A 24,018-nucleotide genomic window follows, 5' to 3' on the forward strand; every position below is an offset into this window, starting at 1 on the left:
TTATTGTTACTTTTGGTGTCTTTGAGTGTGTGTATGTCCTTCTTCTGTTAATTGTCTGAAACAGATCATGTAACAGTGTAATTGCCAGCACTGCTGAATGAACACTTGTTTATTGTATATATTTCACATCTTGGGAATATTTGTGCAAATAATTAATAACAGATTGTGTTAAAATGCTGTTCCGGAAACGACGGCCTGTCTTCCTAGAAAATGAAGAAGGTAAACAAGGTAAAGATTACTGTCATTGTGAGCATGCCAACCTGTGAAAGGGCTGCTAAGTGACGTTTTAGATTTGTCATCTAATCAGAAGAAGAAAGGATGGATTTCATCTTTAGTGTTGACTGAAAAAAATAAGGAGCCCTTTAAAGTTGAATTCCTTTTTCATTCATTTTTTCACCACAGGCTATTCTCTCCAGTTCAAATATGTATATTTAATTCAGTTTTAGTCAACAAATCAAACACAATGGAGGACCACATCAACCCTACAAATATGCTACAGCACAGTGACCCCTTGTGACCGTTAAATGGAGTGGCTTAAAACCAACTAAGGAAATTAGGCTTATCTTTAATGGAACCCATCCAAGAAAATAAATGGAGATGTGTAGCAGACAGTGTAGCAGACTTTTTTAACAAGATTGTTTAACACACCCCAGAGCCTTAGAAACTACACAGGGATAAAGCTGCTGAGCCATACCATGAATACGTGGGAACGAGCTGTTTAAGATAGGTTAGGTTAGAGTGACTAGAATGGACAGGATTAGAAATTAGTACCACAGAGGGACAGCTCAGGTTGAGCAGTTTGGAGATAAAGTTAGAGAGACGAGGCTGAGATTATGTGCAGAGGAGGGATAGTGAATATACTGGACAAAGGATGTTGAAGATGGAGCTGCAGGCATGTGGAAAACAGAAAGACTACAGAGGAGATTCATGTGAAGGAGCCCATGCCGATGGCTGGTGTAGCAGAGGAGGGTGATGGGGATAGGGTGTGTCAAATGATCCGCTGTGGGGAAACCTGAAGGGAGCAGCTGAAAGACGAATCGGGGTGATCAGTTCACCAAACAAGGCGTGGCTATAGTAATGACATATGCTCATCTCCACATTTTAATATAACATAATTTATTTATTTATTTATTTTCAAGAACCAAGAAAAGGAAATAACAAAGAAAAAAGCAAACTTTTTTTTAAAAAAGGTGACTGTAACTAAACAACTTTTAAATAAAGTTTTTTTTGTCAGCCAGTCACCTGCTTCGTTCAGCATCATAACAAACATGGCGGCAGGAGGCGGCTGACTGAAAGGGAACGCTATGCATCTTTAGCAACCGTTTTCCTCAGTAATAGATAATCTCCTCTCGTTGATCACAGCATGGAGCCCGTCCCGTTTACGGAGGAGGTTTCGGAGAGAAAAGTATCTGTTGTCGGCTCAGAGTTGGTGGAAAACTACACTGTAAGCTCCGCTCCGCTCTTTCTAGCTTAATACCAGTTAGCTTAGCTTGTAGCTCTCCCGGCTTCCAGGTCTATCGGAAAAACAGCGAGTAATATTTCTGAGTTCCCCAGACAGTGGGTGTGTTGTACTGGACTTAACATGGAGATGGATTCGGGCTTTATGTCTTTATTCTTCAGAGCATGGTAAAAGCAGCCGAAAGAGCAGCTCACAGGCTAACTGCTAACTGCTGCCTTAATTTTCACGCACGGTTTCGGTTGGGTTACAGTGTTTCCTCTTGAATGTGTAAATCTGATAGTCTTTTACGGATTCAGTCTTTTCCTGTTCCTTTCTTGTATGACAGTGTGCTGTGTGTGGCTGATAACCCGATTTGCTCCTGTTGCCTCTTGTAAGTTAAATCCTTTCTCAAGACAGCAGGACAGAGAAAAAACACCAGATTTTGAATTGATTATTAATATAGGTCACTCAGCTTTAAAAACAAGTAATGTCACCACACGTTTTCATCTGAATGGAGCTTAATATGGGAGAGTGATTTGTTCACTTGATATTTTTTGCCATGTTTTTCTGAATTGAAGAGACGCTTTTAATCCACAAAGAGCCTGAATGCTTGAATTAAGTATCAACTGTTCCCCTAGTTCAATAAATTTTTATTTGGTTTAGGTGTGATACATTTGACGATTTCTGGCATTTTTGTCCAGTGAGTCACCACATAGCCACCCTGACTGCATTTTAAATACAACAGCTGTATGTCGAAGTTCTTGCTTCAGGAAACATTTAGGTTCATCTGATCCTGGAAACAAGCAAACACGTATAAGTGTGCTGTGAATTTTCTGTTATTTGGTAAAATGTTTTAACGATTTCATGAATTTAAACCCACTTAAAATGTAATTGGTAAAATAATATTTTATTATAGTCTTGGTGATTTTCCTTTGGCAGAAATTCCAAACCTCTTTGGTGGAGATCAAAAAATTTTATATGCAGGAATCCTCTGCTGGGTCACAGATTTTAATATATGCTTCTCTGATGTTTCAGGTCTACATCATTGATGTGACGGATGGACAGCACAGGTGGACTGTGAAGCACCGCTATAGTGATTTCTACGACCTCCACGAAAAGGTAATAAAGTGGGCCAGTGAGCAGCGTTATGCCACCATCAACAGTTCAGTTTTTTAGTCTGAATCCTCCAGTAAACTACCAACAGTCACAGGGCTAACACAGAGAGATGGACACATTCACACTTATGAGCAATTTAGAATCACCAGTTAACCTAACCCCTGATGGTGGATTAGATTCCAGGCTCTTCTTGCTGTGAGACAACAATGCTAACTACCTTTAGCACTTGTAGTTTTTTTCTCTCCTTTTAACAGGACAATTTACGGTCTATAAATTGTGTTCATAAAAATATCTCTAACAATTTCCTCAAATTTTTTTATGTCAATTTCTCTCTTGTTTGAATGGCATTCTGATAAGTCTTATCAAATTACAATGATATAAAATGGAGACTAGCTACAACTTTTCATGTTCTCTGCACCTAGGAAACATTTGTTTCTTGGCTGCAGGATTGTTTTATTATGAAAATCAAACCTGGTTTTACTCCTGATGTTTGTTTCCTCTTAAGCTTATGGCAGAGAAAAAGGTTGATAGACGATTGCTTCCTCCTAAGAAGATCTTGGGAAAGAACTCAAAGAGTCTGGTGGAGCGGCGGCAGAAGGAGCTGGAGCTCTACCTGCAGACTCTTCTCCAGCAGTTTCCTCAAGCCACGCCCACACCGCTCACCAACTTCCTACATTTTCATCTCTACGTGAGTACAACCTATAAACAAGTGTGCAGTTCATGATTTAGAATAACCTCAGTTTGGAGTGGAGGTCTGTTAGGTCTTCACTACAGCAAAGAAAACGAGGTCAGAGAGTCATGCTGGTTGATAAGATCTAGATGCTCCCATTCATTTTAAATCTGTTAGACATTTTTGAGATAAAGACTCTGTGCAGACTAGTCAGGTTCTTCAAACAAAACCAGTCAAACACTTTTTTTCTTCCTATTTCAACATACGACTTCGTGTTGAAACAAAACGTTAACTGTTGACACAGCAAGACTGAACTATTGAACTGTCTAGTTTTGTCCTGCTGTCTTGATTAGATTGACCTTATTTTGTGTTAAATGTTTTGCACTTAAGTTTCCCAGCTTAGAGTTTTTTTTCTTAAATAGAGAATCTACAGTATCTACAATCTACAGTAGCAGTAATGTCTCATTTTTATTTTTAACCATAACATATTTACATCAGTTCATCTCTCAAATATGCTCCTGATTTTGAGAATTTGAAATATATAGAGCCAAAGAATTACAGTATAATACCACAGGAAAACAGTTTTTTATCGCTCTTGAATGTAAAAGCATTCCCTTTGTACAATCGGCACAATTACAGCTATCAGTAGGTATAAGCTTCAGTATAACATTATAGAAACAGGTGTCAAAACACTATCCTGAAGTGACATAGGCCCAAACACATGGCACCCACCCCTGAGAAAAAGTCTCTTCATTTAAGATTAACGTCAAAGCAGTTCATCACAGTAAACACAAGACACCATCCATCAGTTATAGGCCTGATTAAACAATTTACAACATCGTATTAAAAAAACCCTCATAATATATAGACAGTACGTGAGGATGTAAATCATGTATAATATATATATAAAGTTTAAAACATTATTAACAATTTAACCTCAATTGCAATAAATTACAGACAATGTTTCAAATAAAAAAATACTGAGCCCTTTTGATGAACTCGAACTGAGTGTATTTTATTGGACTCTCTTAAATAATACAAGGAAATTATTTAGTAGCTTTTATGAAGGAAAGTCATGGTGAAGTGGATTATTCTTCCATTTAAGGGCTGCAAAACGTGCTGATAAAGTCTAAAAAATACATCATGTTTGTACGTGTCACAGTGTTTTGCACAATGAATGCTGTGTTTGTAAGAATTGATCACGTCATGAGTTTGGCCGCAACTTTCATCCCGAGCTCTGAGTCATTGTCAGTTTTACAGCCTTCTTACGGATGAAGACATTACCCTCGGTAATGTTCTAATCCCAGCGTCATCCCAGCAAACAATACTGAATAACAATCTTTAACTCGTCTTTTCTCAACGTCTAGGCTTGGTTGAAAACTAATCCCAAAGTTCACTGTCACCTTGTTAGATTTGATAGCTAACCTGTTTTATATTATCCTTATACAAAGTTCAGCAAAACAAAGCCCTTAATTTAGACAAGAGTGAAAACATCTAAAAAAAACTGATCATGGATTTCTCTCTCCGTGGCTCATTTCTCATCATACTGAGCTGACTGATTATACAGGTTAACATCAGGAGGCAGAGAGCTGATGGTTTTGTTAGGTTTGTCACAGTTTCACACGAGTTCATCATGCAACAAATTTAGATGTAGATAAAATCTCAATGCTACACGAATGGCCCAGTTGCCCATTGAAAGAAACCACTGGGGTCTCTGTAAATGTGCTGGGCTGAACAGTTGATAAAACTGAATCCATGTATCAAGAATAACTATTATATTCTGTTTCTTTGTATTATATAATTTCTGTGACTTAATTTTCTTTGATAGATCAGTCTTGTATAAAGCAAGTGTAGTCTGATAACACACACAGTGGCTTGAGGCTTTGTGATGACAGAGACAGTGATCACATTATGACGATAATGGATTAACAACAAGAGGCCACTGTTTGAGAAGCCTGCACGGCAAAGCACACACAGGAAAACCTCTCATGTGACTTGAAGTGAACAGCATGTGACTGTAGCAGATAACTTTGTTTGGAATGATAGTGGGAATCTGTATCTTCTGTTTAATGTTCGGTTACATCGAAGTGTAATGTGTTTGAAAGGAAGACAGCTGACAGATCCAGGTGTCTGCAGGCGTAGCTCTAAGTACTACGAACCAAACTTTTTTAAAACATGGTTGGAGGTTGATTTGTGTTAATGTTATTTGAAGTTTAAAAAAAACCTTTTGTGAAAGCATCAGTAAAGAAATGATGATCAGCCAAAGTGATGGGAATCATAAACCGGTTGTATTTGCATGGCTCCAAGTTTTTTTTGTTTATAGATCATTGCTGGCGTTTTGCATTGTTTAACAGTGACGTAAAACTCATATCAGTGGAGTTTTTGCATACCTCAGTCACATGCAAGCCTTTCACTCTGTGTTCAGACTCAGAAACTTCAAAGATCTTTTTTCCCCACATAGAAAATAGATCAGGAATCAATATAGAGTGTGACCTATGATCTGCATCTGCGTCAACAGTCAATTTACAGTAGAAGAAACAGAATTAAAGAAATATTAGTAAAATACAAGGATGGTAGGGGGGAAGTTACAATAAAGAAGAACTTTTAAGAAACTGAAAATTTTTGAAAGGTGATTAAAAGTGATTCAGTAATTCAGAATCTAAATGTAATATAATAAAAAGCTTGAATGTAAAAAATTTTTTTTCTATTTGCTGTTACTTAGGCAGACAACGTCTAACAGATGTTAGAGAACCTGAGGAGTAGCAGCTCTACTCTGAGCCCTTCCCAAATGACTGGACTCCTCACCCTATGCTAAAAAAGAGTCGAGCCACCCTTCGGAGAAAGCCTGTTTCCACCGCTTTCCGTAATCTCATTCTTTCACCTTTAAAAGAGCTAACAATAAAAGTGTTAACAAAAAGATCGGGCCTAGATGAACAGATTTAAGGTATTTGTCAACAAAAATGCTCCATCTGGTGGCAGATGGTGGCTAACATTTACAGTGCAACAATTTACCAGCACTGTGGATCAGTGACAGTGTTAACAATTAGGATAAACAACTACTATGTCTGGTAACAGACTAATGAAAATAGCGACGATTATATAAAATCTTATCTCAGGTGTTTCTTATTGTGTCATCGTCCAAACACGACCTAATGTTGTTAATTCAGTTAATTTGTAGGTGATGGCTCCATGTTCAAGTAACGACAACTGTTAGTTATTTTAAAGTTAATAGAATTTTTTTCTCTTCCAGGAAATCAATGGCATCACTGCAGCGCTGGCAGAGGAGTTGTTCCATAAAGGTAGGATAACAGACACAGTGGACCTGCTTTAGAGGTCTTATTAACATCTGATTTGTAAATAACCGTTTGAAGCTGTATATGTGAACATATAACAGACTTCCCTGCAAAGAAAATAACAAGTGTGTAGACCAAGGGTGTCTTACATGTGACATGTTAGGGTCCAAATAGGCGGACAGTGTATTTACAGTGTGTGAAAATTGTATAGACCTCATTCATAATGCTATTTTTTTTTATTGAAAATGTTTGAATCATAAATATTGACTCCTGTGTGAGGATGCCACTGCAGGATTCCACTCAGCATTTATCGAAAGTTAAAACCGATTCTAGATTTCAATACGTAGTAAAGAGTAAAGTACAACTGTGTGTAGCTCCGTAATACTCTAAAATTGTAATATACATGTAATAACTGTATACTCAAGCAAAATAAGATTATATATAAGATTCCTTAAATTAAAAAGATAGTTCATGTTGTTTATTATATGTTTAAGTAAATGTGGAGCTCTTTTTTTATTGTTTGTTTTAAAAGGAAAAGAATGAAAAGATAAATTTGACACACCTGGTTTGTACAGTGAGCAGTGTCACACTGTCTGTTTGTGTGCTGTAGGTGAGCAGCTGCTGCAAGCCGGCGAGGTGTTTTCTCTCCGTCCTCTGCAGCTCTTCTCCGTCTCCCAGCAGCTGCGGATGGCCAAACCAACCTGCTGCAACGGAGATGCCAAAACAGACCTGGGACACATCCTCGACTTCACCTGCAGGCTGCGATACCTCAAGGTTATACACCACTTATACACCAGAAATCCCTGTCATGTCGTTTCCCTCTGAGCAGCAGAGGTGGTGAAGGCTCTCACTGGTTTTTGTCTTTGTTTCTCAGATTTCTGGTACCAGAGGTCCAGTAGGAACCAGTAATATTCAGGAGGCGAGTCTCCCCTTTGACCTGTCTGTTTTCAAATCCCTGCTGCAAATAGAGGTAACTGTCTCTCTGTCAATGAAATATGTTTTGTCTGTTTTTATGTAACAATGTGATTTATTAGTGGATACAACGAGGAAAGCTTTACTGGCATTGCTAATCAGTGTGACAAAGTTTGCTAAGCTTGAACATTTGCTGAAAGCTCTTCTCGGATTTTCTTTGTTACTAAATATAAATCACTGATTTTGTTTTTGTAAATTTGCTGGGAACGCTGGGAGGGGGATGCATGCCATAGGGTAGAAGAGCTGCTTGGCCTGAATTGAACTGGTCACGCTAGTGTTAGGGTTGAAAATGATTAAATAAAGCTGTTTTTATTATTTTTATAAACACAATGCAATGTGCTCATAAAAGAGTTGGTGCTCAGTGTTTTGAGGGTCAAAAGCTTCGTCCAGTGGTATGTTTGACCTGAAATTTTGAGACTGGACGTAGCGCGCTTGAGGGTCCTTTTTGCTGCGTGCTTACAAGTTGTTTACCACAGAGCACACAACAGTGTGTACTCTTGTTTTTTGTTTTGTTTTCTTTGAGTAAAAAAAAAAAAGGTATGCTTGTTATTAATCCATAAACTGTACATGTGCCATTCACAGACACTGTAAGCAACAGATGAATAAAACTTGAATTTTATTCACTAAAATTGAAGCATACACTTCTTGGATAGGCTCTATCTCACAACAAGCCATAGGGAATTTTGGCAATTTTGTTAAATTAACTCCAAAGGCACCAGCAGCAAAAACATTGTTGTGAGGTCCAGTACGGGGACTCCGGTTAATGAAGACGAGGCTGGCAGAGCCTACGGCTGCCTATGAGTGGAGCTGATGCCTATAAATACCTGTTATTAGAGTCATTTGATGTCGAACTAAATTGTACTTTTTTACTTGGAAGATAAAAACTCATAAAAAGATAACAAACAAAATAATAACTTGTTTTTTTGTTTCTTTGTGTCCAGTGTGAAAAAAAGCTCAGCTGTTGATCTGAATAATTTTATTTTAATCTGAATTTCACTTCAGAGTTCAAACAGAAAAAAGAATAGAAATGCTGATGCAGTATCCCTTATCACTCTTTCAAGTTTATCCAAATGTAAATGATCAGTGGTAAGATAAGTCCTTCAGCTTTTAACACACAGACCTGCCTTAGTTTTGTTTTTTGCTGAACGTGCTTACTCAGTCTTTGAGTACTGGTGTAAAAGGACAGAGGATTTGCGTTTAAGAACGTCATCAGTTTATTAAACTGTGTTGGGATGTTTTTTTACAATGTTACTGTTGTGTCTGTCTTCAGATCACCGAGTGCAGCTCTCAGCAGATTCTTGGTTTGTCCTCTCTGAGGTCGAGCTTGGTGACGATGAGCATCCATCGCTCCACCGAATCTATGATGGTACATTTTAGATCAAATACAGTACATGTCTGAGTATTACTGTTCTGTGTTGCACTATACTGATTCTGACGTGTGTTTCATTTATGTGACACCTCAGTCTGTCCTCGTCCCAGAGGCGAGTGAGTTCTCGCAGTGGGAGCCTGAGGGGGTGGAGTCTGGGTGTCCGGTCACCGCTGTCATCCCTGTGTGGAGAAATCTCACCACGCTGGACATGAGTCACAACTGCATCAGTAGCATCGACAGCTCAGTGGTGAGACACACACCCGCCAAAACCTGCAACATCAGCAGCTTCACCCAGAGTTCAGTCAGTAATTATGTTTAAAAGCAGTTTTTGTTTGTTTTCCTCACAGTGAAATAATGGAAAAATACACCACATAACAGATAAAATGTTACATAATAACATTACCAGATGATACACATTGTAAGTTTTTGTCTGTTTAATTAAACAACGTAATTATATGAGATTTCTGCTATAAGAAAAAATTGTTTTTTAAAAAACAAACAGAAAATCTCCACCCAGATATCGTAACACACTGATGGACAAAACCTAACACCAAACTACATAATGCTGATTTTTTTTTTTCACAGCTCTCTGTTATTTTCAGTCACAGAAACAAGCTGTTACAGTTACAGCTCCTGAGAATCGGCCTATTCATTTATGTCCCCCGTAATGGACATGACGTATTAAATAGAGAACATCTTGGGCTTTCCATTAATATCTGATGTGTTTGGGTGGCCTCTTTTAGCCCCAAAGAGACAGGAAATCACAAAAAGTTCAATGGGAAGATTTTATATTCCTCGGTTTTGCATGTATATTATTAAAGGGGACATATCATGCTTATTTCACCATCATACTTTTTCATTATTTAAAACAATCCTTGTTTATTTTGTAATGGGAAAGTTTTTCCCAGTTTTTTTTAATGCCGTTCCTTTCAAACCAACTTTCTGCTTATTAGCTGTCACTTGCAAACAGAAGGTTTAAGCAGCAGCTCTGTGATGCTTCTGTGCTCACAGCCAGAGCCCCGTATCCCTGCGATAACGAGCTGCAAACATCAAGTCTTGGGGTAAAATACAGGGATAAAAACAGCTGGGTATTTAAATAAAGGCATGATTTGGTTGGATCAGTGTGCTCACACTGAGTTTATTTCTCTTGTAGAAACTGATGCCTAAGGTGGAGTTTCTGGATCTGAGCTACAACCAGCTGTCCTCAGTGGAAAACCTCCAGGTATGTGACAGAATGAAGAATGAGGACAGGTCATGCCTCATTTGACCGTCTACATAATTCCTGAAACATCAAAAAATATTTTTATAGTTGATAAAATGAACAACATTGTTATTTTCAGGATGATTGGACAATTTCTATAGTCTTAAATGTTACTGTAGTGGTGTTAAATGTGTGTTATGTTTTCTTTAAATGTGTAAACAGAAATGACCTCCTTGTGTTCACAGCACCTGTACAATCTGGTCCACGTGGATCTGTCCTATAACAACCTCCAGGTTCTGGAAGCAGCTCACACTCGTCTGGGGAACATCAAAACCTTGAGCCTGGCTGGCAACCAGCTGGACCGACTGACCGGTCTCACAAAGCTCTATTCTCTGGTCAGCCTGGACCTAAGCCACAACCAACTGGCACAGGTAAGTACACCAAGGACACCCTGATGGCCATATGGGAGAATACAAAAGCATTTCTCTTTTCATGGTTTGTTGCAAGACAGCATATCTAAAATTTCCTCCTCAGTTTTTTTTTTTTACATTGCTGTGTAAAAATGTTATTAAAAAACTAGAGAAAACAAAAAACATGTATATAAAAGATGTAAACGAGTATTGAAATGATTAAACCTGACATTTTATTCTACCTTACATCATATATAGGGCTTCTTCCTTCTCAGTTTGTATCCTTTTCTTGAAGAATTGCCTTAAGAAGTATAAACCTGCTGTACTTCCGAACAATAAGTCTGATCATAGCTTTAAAAAATAAATAAATAAAAAATCTTGATATTTACAAGAGTTTGTTAACACCTTGGTTTGTAAACGCCTCCAAAGAGTTTCTGTGATTCCATTGTTTCGCCCTTTTCTTAGCAACATTACTTATAAAATACTATTTCATGCTTCAGTGTATAAAAATATTAATGGATATATTTGCGCTATCATTGTACCAGAGCTGGATATGGGTTCAACTAAGAGGATTAAAAGTTTTGGAACTAGATCCAGGAATTAATGTAACATAGAAATAATAAAAACTGAAAGATGTCCTCTTAATATTAAACCCCCCCCAAAAAACAACATAAACCAAGTTCTGTCTGGACCAAAGATTTTGATTCAGGTGGGGTGTGCAGCCTTGGCTGAGGTTTGCAGCATCATGTTTTCACCGTGTGTGTTTGTATTTTTCTAGTTGGAGGAAATCAGGAACATCGGCTCTCTGCCCTGTCTGGAGAAACTCAACCTGTCCAGTAACCCCATATGCATCATCCCAGACTACAGAACCAAAGTCCTGGCCCAGTTTGGGGATCGTGCAGCAGAGGTGTGCAACCAAAACCTACCACACAATATTATTCCTCCTATGCTATTACTGTTTCGGCAAGCTTTTTTTCCCCACTCCTTTCTGACTGCTCTTACAACAATACACTTGCATCATCCACTTCACCGCAGTGCTTGTCTTTCTGTTCTCCACATTTTTATCTTTGTGTTAATCCTTTATTTCTTTCTATGTTTTTAGGTTTGCCTGGACTGTAATGCGACGACGGAAAAGGAGCTGGACACTGTGGAAGTGTTGAAAGCCATTCAGAAAGCCAAAGAAGCCAAGGATCGCATGAGCGGCAACGACAAGAAGGTAGACTCTGTCACCCTAAGGCCCACCGAAGGGCTTAGTGTCAGTTTGTGTAGTTAAACTAGCAGCATTCATGTAAGTTTGTGGTGAAACATGATAAAATTTTCACAGTACATATTATTATTGTCTAAAATTATTCAGTCTAAAACAATGAACAAATCTATGTTAGAAAGCTGAAAGCAGTTGCACACTGATCAGCCACAACATTAAAACTACCTGCCTATAATCATGTAGGTCCCTCCCACGCCCCCAAAACAATTCTGAGAAGTAATATCTGTATTTTTATTGATTTTGTGTTTATTATTATTTTACATAGCTGTATAAATCATGGGAAAAGTACTTATAATATCTTCACAACGGCATTATTGACATTTCCCTCATCATTACAAGGTTATTGTGACACTTGTTGTTCTGTCTGTATATGGGACCTCTGGGTTTGTCCTGTAGTGTCTGGCAGCAGATCCTTTGGGTCCGATGCATTGAGGGGTTGGGACCTGTGAGTCAGGCTTGCTCTTCCCCTTCCCTTTGATGGGGCGGTCACTTTACCTTAGGGGGTCGTGCCTGGACTGCAACAACATTTGAGTGTATCTCTGATTGTTTTGAATGACTCAGAATTTCATTGTAACAAGGTAATTATCTTTACCTGTCTGTGGGTTTAATGTATGGCTGATTGGTGTACTTGAACACTGTGAGAGGAACCAAACTGATGTTGTGCACTGATGTCAGTCATATGTGACAGATTCTTGAAGTTATTATTGTAGGGTCTGCCTTACAATACAAAGCGCCTTGAGGCGACTGTTGTTGTGATTTGGTGCTGTATAAATAAAAAGAAAATGAAATTGAAGTCAGACTGTGCCTTTGTTAGTTGAACTGTGTCATCCTATCTTTTAGATAAATTAACCCTGAAACCTGCTGTAGTTGTTTAATAACTTTAACCTGATTGTAGCTCAATCAATAATCATGACGTGTACAAACCCACCAGTTAGATGTAACTAACATAGTTTTTCTGACATCATATTATTTACTAACGGCTCCTGAAGCCTTGAAAGTTTAGCAGAGGTTTTATTAGGTACTAATGTTAATTATTCAGTGTAAGGCGCTGTGTAGTTTTCTTGGTAACTAAGGAATTGCAGTTGGACACCACCTTCATGCTAACATTTTCTGATTGAACACATATTGCACATCAGCAGCAGAATTATTCAAAATGGATCAAATATAAATAAATCGTTCAGTGTGGAGATAAAACCTAACACACTGCAACATAACTGATGTATGAGCTAAATCTGTGTTTAAGCAGCTTTTGCATAGTGCATCAGGACATGTATGTATCACAGGAAGGAAGGTAACAAGTTTAACTGACTTAGGGTTGCTGTTTGGATATTTAGCCTCCAAAGTAGTCTTTACTCATAATGGCCTGCGAAGCTTCAAAGGTTTCTCACACAGGCTACAAACACTGACCAAACTTAAGCCAAATTACAACTTGTTTATTATTCATGAAATACATGTTATAATAATAATGCATCTCGTCTCATTTAAACAAAGCCATAATAGAGTCTGGAGTATTTTACTAACACTAATTCTAAAACATGCAGTAGGCTTAGCAAAGGGTCATAACTGACTCTGTGTGCATGACTGTATATATGCCCTAAGTTCTCATACATGTATCTTGGCACCACTTAAGAAATTGTAAAAATATTAAACTGATTCCTGTTTAAATGACAATGTTTAAAAGTCATTGACTGGGAACCCAAATATTTTAATATCTCTTCAAATTTACAAAGAGAGGCACACAGAATATTCACTGTAGTTTGTTAACTGTTGAACCCTTGGAAACCTAATAGGAATAACCCTTAAAACTCTTTATAGAAGAAAGAGTTAAAGCTACAAAACCTGTCAGTTGTTTAAACTATAGGCACACAGATTTAGCTCATTAACTTCACTGTTATGTAGTGGCACCAGACTGCTACAAATAGTTTGGTTTTTATGTTTTTTGTTTATATATCATCAGAGATTGTCTTTAGATCTTTTAAAAAAAAAAAAGGTCATTTGTTGCTCTGCTGCTGATGGAGCTGCTGGTCGTAGAGTTGTGATGTGATGTGTAGATGACTGCTGATCTCTGAAGACTTCCCCCCTCTCTGTCCTCCCGTCAGATCAGTGAGGAGACCAGGCTTTCTGCTGCTGTACCTCCTCTCCTCTCCTCCTCCTCCCCCTCCCCTCTCCCGGCCTCCTCTTCCTCTCCTCTCCCATCCACCTGCTCTCCCTCTTCTGTCGCTCCTCCCCCTGCTGTCACATCCTCCTCTTCTTCTTCTACCTCTTCGGCCCAGCAGGCTGCCTGCCCCAGCAAAGGTAATCATGTATGTATCAGGCTGTGCCATGCTGAGGGAGGGGGGGTGTTTGTTTTTGTTTCTAATCAAGGACAGCAGCCAGATGGTTCAATACTACTTCTAAATCATTTATAAATTGGGCGTTGATCAACAAACTAGTTAAGTTATTGTGAAATGAATATGTTTGAGTTGAGTTTTAGAAATGTCTTTTTACGACATCCTTGAGTTTCCTACAAAGCAGATAGGATGTTGAATTCATGCCTAAAAGCAATTGTTGCATTTTATTACAGTGTGTAAAATCTCACTGCTAGATCACTAGCAGATATCAGATTGCAGTCAACTGAATTCTGATTTAATGCCCCTCCTAATTAAAGTGCATAATCCTAGCTACGGTGGCTGTGATAGGACAAACATGCTTCAGTCAGTAAAGAGTTAAAAAATATAAAATGTAAAATGTACCTCATAATTGCTACTTCTGCTGCTGCCGTTTGTGTAAAAAATAAATAAATAATTGAATATAAGTACAGTGGTCCCTCGCTATAACACGGTTCACCTTTCGCAGCCTCGCTGTTTCGCAGACTTTTTTGTGTGCAATTTTGCATGTTTTTTTTTTTTGTGTTCTCCGTCCTGATTGGCTGTAGATCATTGTCAATCAATCTCGTGCCGTGTCTCCTGTCAGTACAGGATACGTCCAGCTTGTCAAATTTACACAAATCTTCGATCGCTAGCAATGTGACTCTGAAGTGCTGTACTGTATGTTTGTAAGTTTTCTCCCCAACAAACACAACAATGTCGACGAAACGTCGTCACCTGCGGGTGCCTTTGGTTTCATTCTGTAATACTGGACTTATTTTTCTACAAAGGTTTGAACTTTGAGAGTGTTTAAACAAGAGAGAATAGTGTGAAAATGTTGATGCCTGTCTGAGAAAAGTGTTTAAAGTGTGTAGTGAGGGGTTTTACAGCCTTAAAACATCTATGATAATTGAAAACAATTAAACTTGGCTACTTTGCGATTTCACCTGTCGTGGGTTATTTTTAGAATGTAACTCCCGTGATAAACGAGGGACCACGTACTAAATAAATCAGGAATAATAAAAAGACATGGGTGTGCAAAAATGTTTTCTGGTATTTTATGTTTTTACCCCTGAGTCACCTCAAAACTCAGGCCGCAGTTAGTAGTGAGCAGTGTTGGGACTAACGCGTTATTAAGTAACGCGTTACAGTAACTACGTTATTATTGTGGTAACGAGCACGGTAACTAGTTATTATGCCAAAATCAGGAACGCGTTAGTCGTTACTGGGATTTAGATAGGGTCGTTACTCGTTACTTCGTGTGGTGGCTATCGCGGAGCTTCCACCACAGATTCTGTAACATTGGCAAGTGGTGGAGGCCAGCAGGTGGATGAGGGAAAGGGGACGCAGAAGGAAAAGAGACCCGAGGCGGCCGCCGGTCCAAGTGTGAACTGAACTTCAGGTAAGAAGTTGTGACCTGCAGTCTATCTGGGTCAGATATAAACCAAGTTTAGGTGGAGTTTATTTTCGTTATTCTGACTTTTTCCGTACTGCGTACTAGCTAGCATGACGGAGTTTCTATACAGCTGGGTGGGTGCTATGATGTTACTGATGTTGAACTTTATTTTGTTCATAAGTTATTAGAGTTGCCAACCGTCCCGTCTGGTATTCAGAGAAAATATTACGCGTTTCTTATTGAGGCGAAAAGGAACAGTTTGTCCCGTAATTCAGCTACAATGAAAAAGACACAAAGCTGGAGTTATTCTGTCTTTACGCTGCACAGCTGCCTTTTCTTCTTTCATTCTCCCCCCTCCCTCTCCCGTTTCTACTTCAATCATGAAAACTGATCAATGATCAGCTTATCGGCTCTCTTGTTTGTTTATCGCCCACTTTGCGCCAGAAAGAGGAAACCAGCCGATGTCGCGCTAAACAACAGCAGCACTTTTAAGCTTGATCAGCTGTTGTTAGAATTGATTTAATATTAATTTCTAGTATCAGCTGATGTTTGCTGGAGCCACAGCTGCAAAAAAGCTGCTGGTCATGATATCGGTTTGGTTATCTGGTGAGAGGGAAACATGAAGATGAAACCAGGAGATGTCCTTACTGAATCATCAGAGCTGAACAGGTGATGGAGAAACAGGTTTACCTTTTAGGTGACATAAATGAGTTGAAGGGAAGCTATGAACTGTTTCTGAGAGACAGATAACCCCAGGATCCTTTTTAGGTAGTTGACAGCTGGTAACTGTGCAGGTGCGGATCTAGCAAAGTTTTGCCAGGGGGGCAGGTAGGGCATTAACACGGAGAGGTGGGCACAAAGAAATACTTTTCTTTCTTATTCTCATTTAAAATGTCTAGCTTTTAAAAAATAATTATCTCAATCTTACAACAAACGATTGATGCATATATACCATCAAAACAGTGTACATCACTGTCACAACAGCGTTTGTTTTCATTCAAAGGCTTTATGATTTTTCCTATAATGGCCAGTCTCTAGTCAAAATGCCCGGGCCGATTTTTTTGTCCCCGTCCAGCCCTGTATGCAGCTCATCTGCAGTCTGGTGTTACCTACATCTTCCTATTCAGAAGGCAGAATTTCCGAGTTACAGTACAGTAAGTTGAGTACAATCAAAGCATCACGACTGCAGTTTTTGTGTTGGATGTAAAAGGTACACATGACGCTGTGACATAGGCTAGAATCATGGCAGCGGTCAATGATGGTCCAGGCATGGGATTTCTCTCGTGGAAAAATGCACATTATCTTTTCCTTTCTATTGGTAGGTGGCACAGTGCACTTGTGGCAAGTGAGCAAGCAAGAAGACTGGCAAAGTTGTGGAAGCAACACATTAACAAGAGAATTCTGAGTAAAACCAAAGTTACTTTCCCTAGTAACTAGTTACTTTGAAAGTAACGAGTAACTTGAAGTAACTGAGTTACTTTTGAGAGAAGTAACTAGTAATGTAACTAAGTTACTATTTTAAAGTAACTTACCCAACACTGGTAGTGAGTGTAGGCTGTCCATCTGCTGTTTACCTCAGCTGACAATATGCCGGGTCTCCGCTACTTTTTACTCTTTAAGCTGTAAAAGTTTGTGAAAAGAGTCAGATATAAGTGGATGAGTCAGTAAAGCTCATTTCTGTTGAGGATATCCTGAACTTTTCTGTCAGTCATGCGTCTCTAGCCACATACATAAAACGCAGCTAAGTGGAACAGTGATGAAACTGTACACAATGTAAAGCTCATAAACTGCTCTAACAGCTTTCTAAATAAAGACAAGTCTCTCTGAACCAAACTGTAAAGCCTTTCCTCCAGCTCAGACTTGGAGATTGACAGCCCTCATAACACTTAATTTTCACTCTTTTTAATTCTTAAATAAAATCTTGCTATATCTCAAAACAAAAACCATTAAAAAAAAGCCTGATTCCAGACCTCTGAATTACTGCTGGTATCATCTGTTTCCATGTTACATCAGGAAGGGAGGCATCATCTTCACTGAAGGGACAAATAAACAGCTGGTGGACATTATATGCATACATACATACATATGTGTGTATATGTGTATATATATGTATATGTGTGTATTAGGGGTGCAACAATACTTGTATCCATATTGAACAGTTCGATACAGTGCTTTCGGTTCGGTATGCATATGCATGAACAATACAAATTTTTAAATTTATTTTATCAACTTTTCTTCTGACGATGTTGTCTGTGTTGAGAGCTCAGTGGATCTGCGTTCGACTACTCCTAGGCTGCACCGTCGAGCGCAGATCCACTGAGCGCAGCACAAGCTAGCAAGACAGAAGCTAAGCTCATTGCAACATGGCAAATTGAACCTCCCCACCCTCATTCAGATCTGGCCTTTGGAACTATTTTGGTCTTCATGTGAAGTATGACCCTGAAGGTAAGCACGTCATGGACAAAAGTAAAACGGTATGTTGGATGTGCCACGCAATTGTTGACACTGTCCAGCCCCATGCACGGGGCGATCCGCGGTAGCTCGTTAACGGAGATTTGCCGTGTTGTGGCGTTAACGTCATTTCAGACTAACGCTGACAGCACTAGTGGGAACACAATGAATATGACTGCACATTTACACCGACATCATCCTAGTGCAAAGACAAGTGGAAGCAGACAAAAACAACAAGCACGCATGCTACAAACTTTACCCGACTCATTTAGACAGCCGTTAGCACATGATTCTCCTTATGGGGACCTGATATGTTTAATATGCTGCTGAGAGTATACCCCAGAAGAAGTGTATAGTATAGCTTTTATTTTGGAAAGAGCCATTTCTCTGTAATAACCTCTCTTTTCCAAAGATGAGTGATTTCTCGATCAGATAGATTTATTTTTTGAGTACTTTGTTGTTTCAGCAACATTAAATTTAAAAACTGTACTTTTGAGTTAAAATATATATTTATAATTTTAATAAATGACAAATTAAAAAACCATGAACATTTTTTTGTATCGAAAAAATATCAAACCAAAGTATCGAACCAAACCGAACCGTGAATTTTGTGTATCATTGCACCCCTAATAGATAGATAGATAATATAGTGGTTATGAAGGAGGTGGAGTTCAATAGAATCTGACCATTATAACATGGGAGTCTATAAGGATTGACTCAGTTATGGAGCCAGCCTCATGTGGCTGTTAGAGAAACTGCAGTTTTTACAGTTTCTGGATTGGCTTCATTTTTCAGCCCCAGAGGTTATAGCTTGAGAATACCACTGCTGACATTAATGTTTTGCTGTAGTTCCTGTGACACCTGTTCACTAACCACCTTTTTACAAGATGTGGATACTAATCTTTCAAAACTAAACATTTAAGCATGTTTGCTGATCCTTATTCATGGCTATTATTTTGTGGAACGTAATTCCATTTGTTAATAGCAGTTTATGTACTTAAATTTAAATGATTTAGCTTTTAACCAAGATGTGATACCCTCAAACCAAGGGTATCACACCTGCCAATGATTTCACCCCCCAGCATCGCTGTGTTTGCTTTCCTGTTTCAGATGTGACGAACAGAGAAGAAGCCCCAGTTCCCCCCAGTGTTCCCACTCCTGTGGATCCTACACCTCCCCCTGCAAGCTTTAGCACCAACACACACCTCCCGTCTGCTGACTCTGCACAGGTTAAACACACACAAGCATTGGAAATGGGAGGGGTCTGTTACCATCACACCAATAGAATATTAGTTAGAAGGGGAAGTGTTTGGTTAGATGGGAGGGGTAGTATTGGTTACTTAATTATAAATGATCCTAAATTACATGTATTACTTTAAAATCTCCCTGATATGTTTGTGCAAAATGTTTGAGGGTTGCTGCTAATTTTAAAGAAAGCAAACACATCAAAGGAACACAGTAAAATTCTTATTATATTATCACTTTGGACAGGTGAAAGCACAAAACTGCATGTGAGGTGTTCAGGTGGAGGTAGATCTTGTTTAGAGTCAGCTGATCTTTATTGTTGCGTGTCTTTGTGTTTTCAGATGCAACAGCCTGTTGTCAGTTTGTCTGAACACACTCACTCTGGGGCTTCTACAAGCATTACTACTGTTACTACTTCTACTTCTGCTACTGTATGGTCAGTATCAGATAATTGTGCTGTTACCATAACATTTAAAATTAAAATTGGCTTTTTAACATCTAATATATACGGAGGTTATTGAGTTTCAGTGACAATAATTCAACAGCAGAAATGTGATTGAATAAGTCTTTGTAGAAGTCTCACTATTCAACGACAGCAGTCTTGCCAATCTTGGTTTTTCTGTTGATATTTGGATGTTCCTGTGTAAATGAGTTGGGATAGAAGCAAAGCTTTACATTAAAAAACAAACCAATAAAAATGTGCATCTATATATTCATTCACCAGTCAGGCCTGATTAAAAAAATAAACTGAGAGGAAATAAGGCTATCCTCCAGTCTTACTTCTATGGTGCTTGATATGATGTTATTGGCTCAGTCCAGGGTGAGTGTCTCTGGCTCCTCCAATCAGAGCCCTGGACAAAATGCCACGCTAATTACACATACAATAAGAAAACGTAAAAAGCACACTTACCAAAAATATTTCTATGATGATAATTACTTGAAATATGATTAGAGATATGTGGTTTTAAAGTACTTTGAGTTCTCAAGGAGAGTAGAACCAGTCCATTCACCATTTAGATAGACCTGCCAACACACTCCTGAAGCCGTTGGGAATTGGGGATTGTAAATATGCTCCCTGAATTCATATATCAGCAACAGCACAGTATTAAACAGGTTTGTGACCCGTGACTTGTGTGTAAGGGGCGTAACCATCATCCTCTTTTTGGTGATAAGAGTGTTTTCAGTGAGCTTGTATTTATCTGACAGTTAACACATAAGCAGGATGAGCTAAACTAAGCTGTGGTAACAGTATTTATGTGCTGACATTTTTATCTTATATTAAACAAAAGCAATAAAAAAACACATCTGTCTCTCCTCTCTCCCCCCTCCAGTTGTGTCTGCTCCTCTTCCTCATCCAGACCCGTTGAGGCCAGTTGCTCCTCGTGCAGTGCTGCCTGGTGTCCTCTGCTTCCTTCTCACCTGCTTTCCCTTTCCTCCTCCAACAAGGACTTCATCACCCAGCTTACGCAGCATCTCAGCTTCACCCTGAGGCAGCAGAAGATGAAGAAGGAGGGGGAAGAGAAGGAGCAGGAGAGAGAGGAAGAAAAGAGCTCTGAATCCAGAGAGGTTCAGTCTCATGTAGAGGGCACTGAAGTGGGCAGCCCCAGGTATTTAAACCAGATATATTCTGTTACTGAATTTGAGGATTCCAGAGATTCCCACTGAATCTGCAGAGTCAAAAGGTTTCTGAGATTCTAAAATTTCTTTACTGCGTGTGAAATCCTCTATAATTCATCAGATCAATGTTATATTCCAGCTGTTTTTAAAGCTATTAGAGAAATGATCCTTTGGATGCATATTTATAACAACAGACAGATCATTTTAGATAATCAACTTATAAACACGGAAGAAATTTGTAACTTAAAAGACCTGAAGATGATTTTTAGCTCATTCTGTGTTTATTACTCCAGTCCAGGGTCCACTGATGGCTACTTTGAGATGAGTCTGGATGACTCTGTGGAGGAGCTGGTCGGCCCCTCCTTCATGTCGCTCCCTGCTCCTACTGCAAAGGAGCCTGGTGGCCATCAGGAGGAGCAGAGTGAGGAGAAACAGGAAGAGGTCCAGGTCCGCCGGGTTCTGTGGTGCTACTGTGTTCAGGTGGAGGAGGATGTGGTGAAGCAGAAGGTGGCATGCCTGGTGCTTGCGGACCAACTGTTGGGCCTGCTGTGCTCATCACATGATTTCACAAGGGCCAATCAGAACATGGGTAAGCACACCGTCTACATGCAGACTGGAGCAAACTTGGAAGCTGTTTTGTCATTTTTATCTCCATCTGACGCACAAATTCAATTTAGAAGAAATCTAGTTCACTTCTACAACACTTCTGTTATAAATTAACTGAGACTAACTAGATTTTGATGTCAATGTTGGTTTCCAACCTAATCTGATGAGAAAGACATTAAAAAAAATCTCACAAGGTTTAATTTGCAAATTGTAAACACTAGATGGTTTGGCTTCTTAAATATAAGGATTGTTATTGTTTTTTTTTTTTATTATATGGCGTATCTTTATGTGTTAAACCTTTGAGAGAACACTGCAAATGCATGATGTGTAGTCCTGTAATATTGAATAAAATATTAAGATGTGTGTTTTGTTTTCCTGTCTGTAGACCAAGATCTGAGTCTGCCTTTGGAGGAAGTGCTGTTCAGCCTCCAGGTGGACCTCCTGCTCCCGTACTCCCAGCTCTCACTCTCTTCCCAAGCTGAGCTCCCAGACTCCTGTCTTGCCTTTGGACTGCAAGCAAAACCAGCCCGTTGGTTCTACATCTTCTCTGAGGTTGAGGAGCTTCAGCAGATTAGATCTGAGCTCACGGTGCTGCTTCAGGTCAGAGAGCGACACATAAGCAGCCTCAGTTTAATATTCAGATGCAGTCAGTGGTTTTGAATATTTGTATTTGTGTTGCATTTTATCCAGTTCAGATTCTTTGATTGCATTTTTAAAGATAAAAATAGAGCTGTTAACTTACCATAAGTCATATTTAGAAACAGGAACATGCCTTCTTTCTTACAGGTTGACCCAGAGCTCTCCAACACTCGTCAACTCCTTCCCCGCTCTCTCATCAACTCCTGGGAGTTGGAGGAAAGTCAAGGGGCGCAGGGAGGCTATCCCGTCCTCTTCATGCCCTCCTCTTCGTCATCTGTCCTCAACACTAATCCCCTCCTTTCAGACATCTTATCTGAGGAGCCCAGCTTTCCCTCTCTGTTCTTCCTCACCCACCGACAACTGTGGGTGCTGAAGATGGACTTCAGAGAGCTGTCAGAAATAGAGAAGCCCAATGCTGGCCTTCGTCGTCTCTCCTCCTCCTTTTGTAGGCTAGTCCGTGTACCCCTCGGCTCTGTGGTGCTTCACCCCAGAGAGAGAGATGCTCAGGTGGGGGACAAAGTCAGCAATGCATCCTGCTCGGACCCACAACATCCCCAGAGGTAAAGATGGTGTGAGTGGATGGTGTAACTCTAGACTTGAACTCTGACATGTATGTTTATGTTCTAAATAGATAATTTCATTAGTTTATATAAAATTGTTAGAACAAAGCAAAGAAATCTGAATATATTTCAGCACCTGAGAAAAAAAAGATGATGTGAAGTTCAGGGACAAGAAAAAGCTGTTGGTCAAATTTGGTATAAATAAAAATAAACAGCAATAAACAAAACATTTTTTTCCTTGATTTTCTTTCTTTAAATCTGTGTTTATCTCTTTTTTTCCATCGTCATATTGTGTCCACTAGGAGGAGTCACACTGTGGAGCTGCTGCTGGGTGATCACAGGCTGCTGGTGTGCTTTCCTGTGGTCCAGAACAAGAGCTCCTTTCTGGGGTTGCTGAGCCAACGAAGGTCTGCTCTGGAGGGGCTGAAGGTGGTGGCCCTGCCCCAGCCCTCCAGGCTCTGTCCACAGCAAGGTGAGTTCTCACAAGGTGAAGACCAGACTCTTATTTTTTTTATTTTGTTTGACCTCTTCTGGTTTCTTTTCCAAGTATTACAGCTCTGTTGTTGTGTCCTCAGGCCGTTATAGATCCAGAGACCAGTGCTGTTGTTCCAATACCAAGCAGTCACATGGCTCCAGCAGGTACAGCCTTTAAATATTAGCATCAAGTCTAGAGTAATAAAATTGTATTAAAGCGGAAAGTCTGCATTTCAACCACACGTTGATGTGGTTGACAGAGGAAAACCACAAAGAGCTGTGTCATTGTCCAGATATTTATGGACTGAAATGTTTTTCTTTTTGTCTTTTCCTTTTCTTTCACAGCTGGGACTCTTCCCGTCTTCACATGGAGGAGAACCAACCCTCTCCCCACCTCATTCCTGGTCTGTCACCGGGTCTGAAGCTCATGGCTGGACTGGGAGAGCAGCAGCTGCTCACCTACTTCCACAGATATATAGCACAGGTAAGAAACCCTTTTTTGAAGCATATGCATTACAAGAAATCACTCTCTGAGTGATCACTTTGCTTGTAAACAGAGCTCAAATCAGAACACAGTAATTTTCTAATAACTCTAATAACTACTGTTTGTAGTGATTGTGTTAGATAAATAAACTTTAGGACAGGTCTTAAATCTTTATTCTATATTCTATGAATCATTTTTAAAATATATATATATCACTTATATCAGTCTGAGGCGGAGGAGGTGAGACAGGTGCTGTGGCTGTCTGTGATTCTCTACAAATCTCCTGAGACTGAACTCACCTGCTGTCTGCTACTCTCCACTGATTCAATCTACTTCCTGTTGGAGGATTTGGCCACTACACTGGGTCATCATTCAGGTAAAATTTACTCATGTGACTGGCCCCGGTCAACGGGACGTTTATCCATCACTGTGTCGAGTCATTCCTGAAATTTCTTTTCTGAATTATTG

General features: G+C 39.4%; 1 protein-coding gene across 4 annotated transcripts in view; it reads left to right on the forward strand.

The window, feature by feature from the left end:
• Positions 1-1,233: 1,233 nt before the first annotated feature.
• Positions 1,234-24,018, forward strand: part of nisch (nischarin) — a 28,307-nt gene continuing 5,522 nt past the window's right edge. Inside the window, exons 1-23 of one of the 4 annotated variants that reach the window (XM_085159451.1) lie at positions 1,234-1,444; positions 2,474-2,557; positions 3,060-3,242; positions 6,475-6,523; positions 7,128-7,291; positions 7,392-7,487; positions 8,760-8,855; positions 8,953-9,105; positions 10,012-10,080; positions 10,305-10,490; positions 11,248-11,376; positions 11,572-11,685; positions 13,833-14,028; positions 19,036-19,154; positions 19,512-19,606; positions 20,502-20,777; positions 21,081-21,387; positions 21,805-21,993; positions 22,180-22,592; positions 22,895-23,079; positions 23,168-23,231; positions 23,412-23,550; positions 23,776-23,926. In XM_085159451.1, the coding sequence (XP_085015577.1) occupies positions 1,364-1,444; positions 2,474-2,557; positions 3,060-3,242; positions 6,475-6,523; positions 7,128-7,291; positions 7,392-7,487; positions 8,760-8,855; positions 8,953-9,105; positions 10,012-10,080; positions 10,305-10,490; positions 11,248-11,376; positions 11,572-11,685; positions 13,833-14,028; positions 19,036-19,154; positions 19,512-19,606; positions 20,502-20,777; positions 21,081-21,387; positions 21,805-21,993; positions 22,180-22,592; positions 22,895-23,079; positions 23,168-23,231; positions 23,412-23,550; positions 23,776-23,926 (3,538 nt within the window). In that variant the 5' untranslated portion in view covers positions 1,234-1,363. The other 3 variants (XM_085159449.1, XM_085159450.1, XM_085159452.1) reach the window with 3 other exon arrangements.

This window comes from Neolamprologus multifasciatus, chromosome 5, assembly GCF_963576455.1.
Source record: "Neolamprologus multifasciatus chromosome 5, fNeoMul1.2, whole genome shotgun sequence".
NCBI classification, from domain to species: domain Eukaryota; kingdom Metazoa; phylum Chordata; class Actinopteri; order Cichliformes; family Cichlidae; genus Neolamprologus; species Neolamprologus multifasciatus.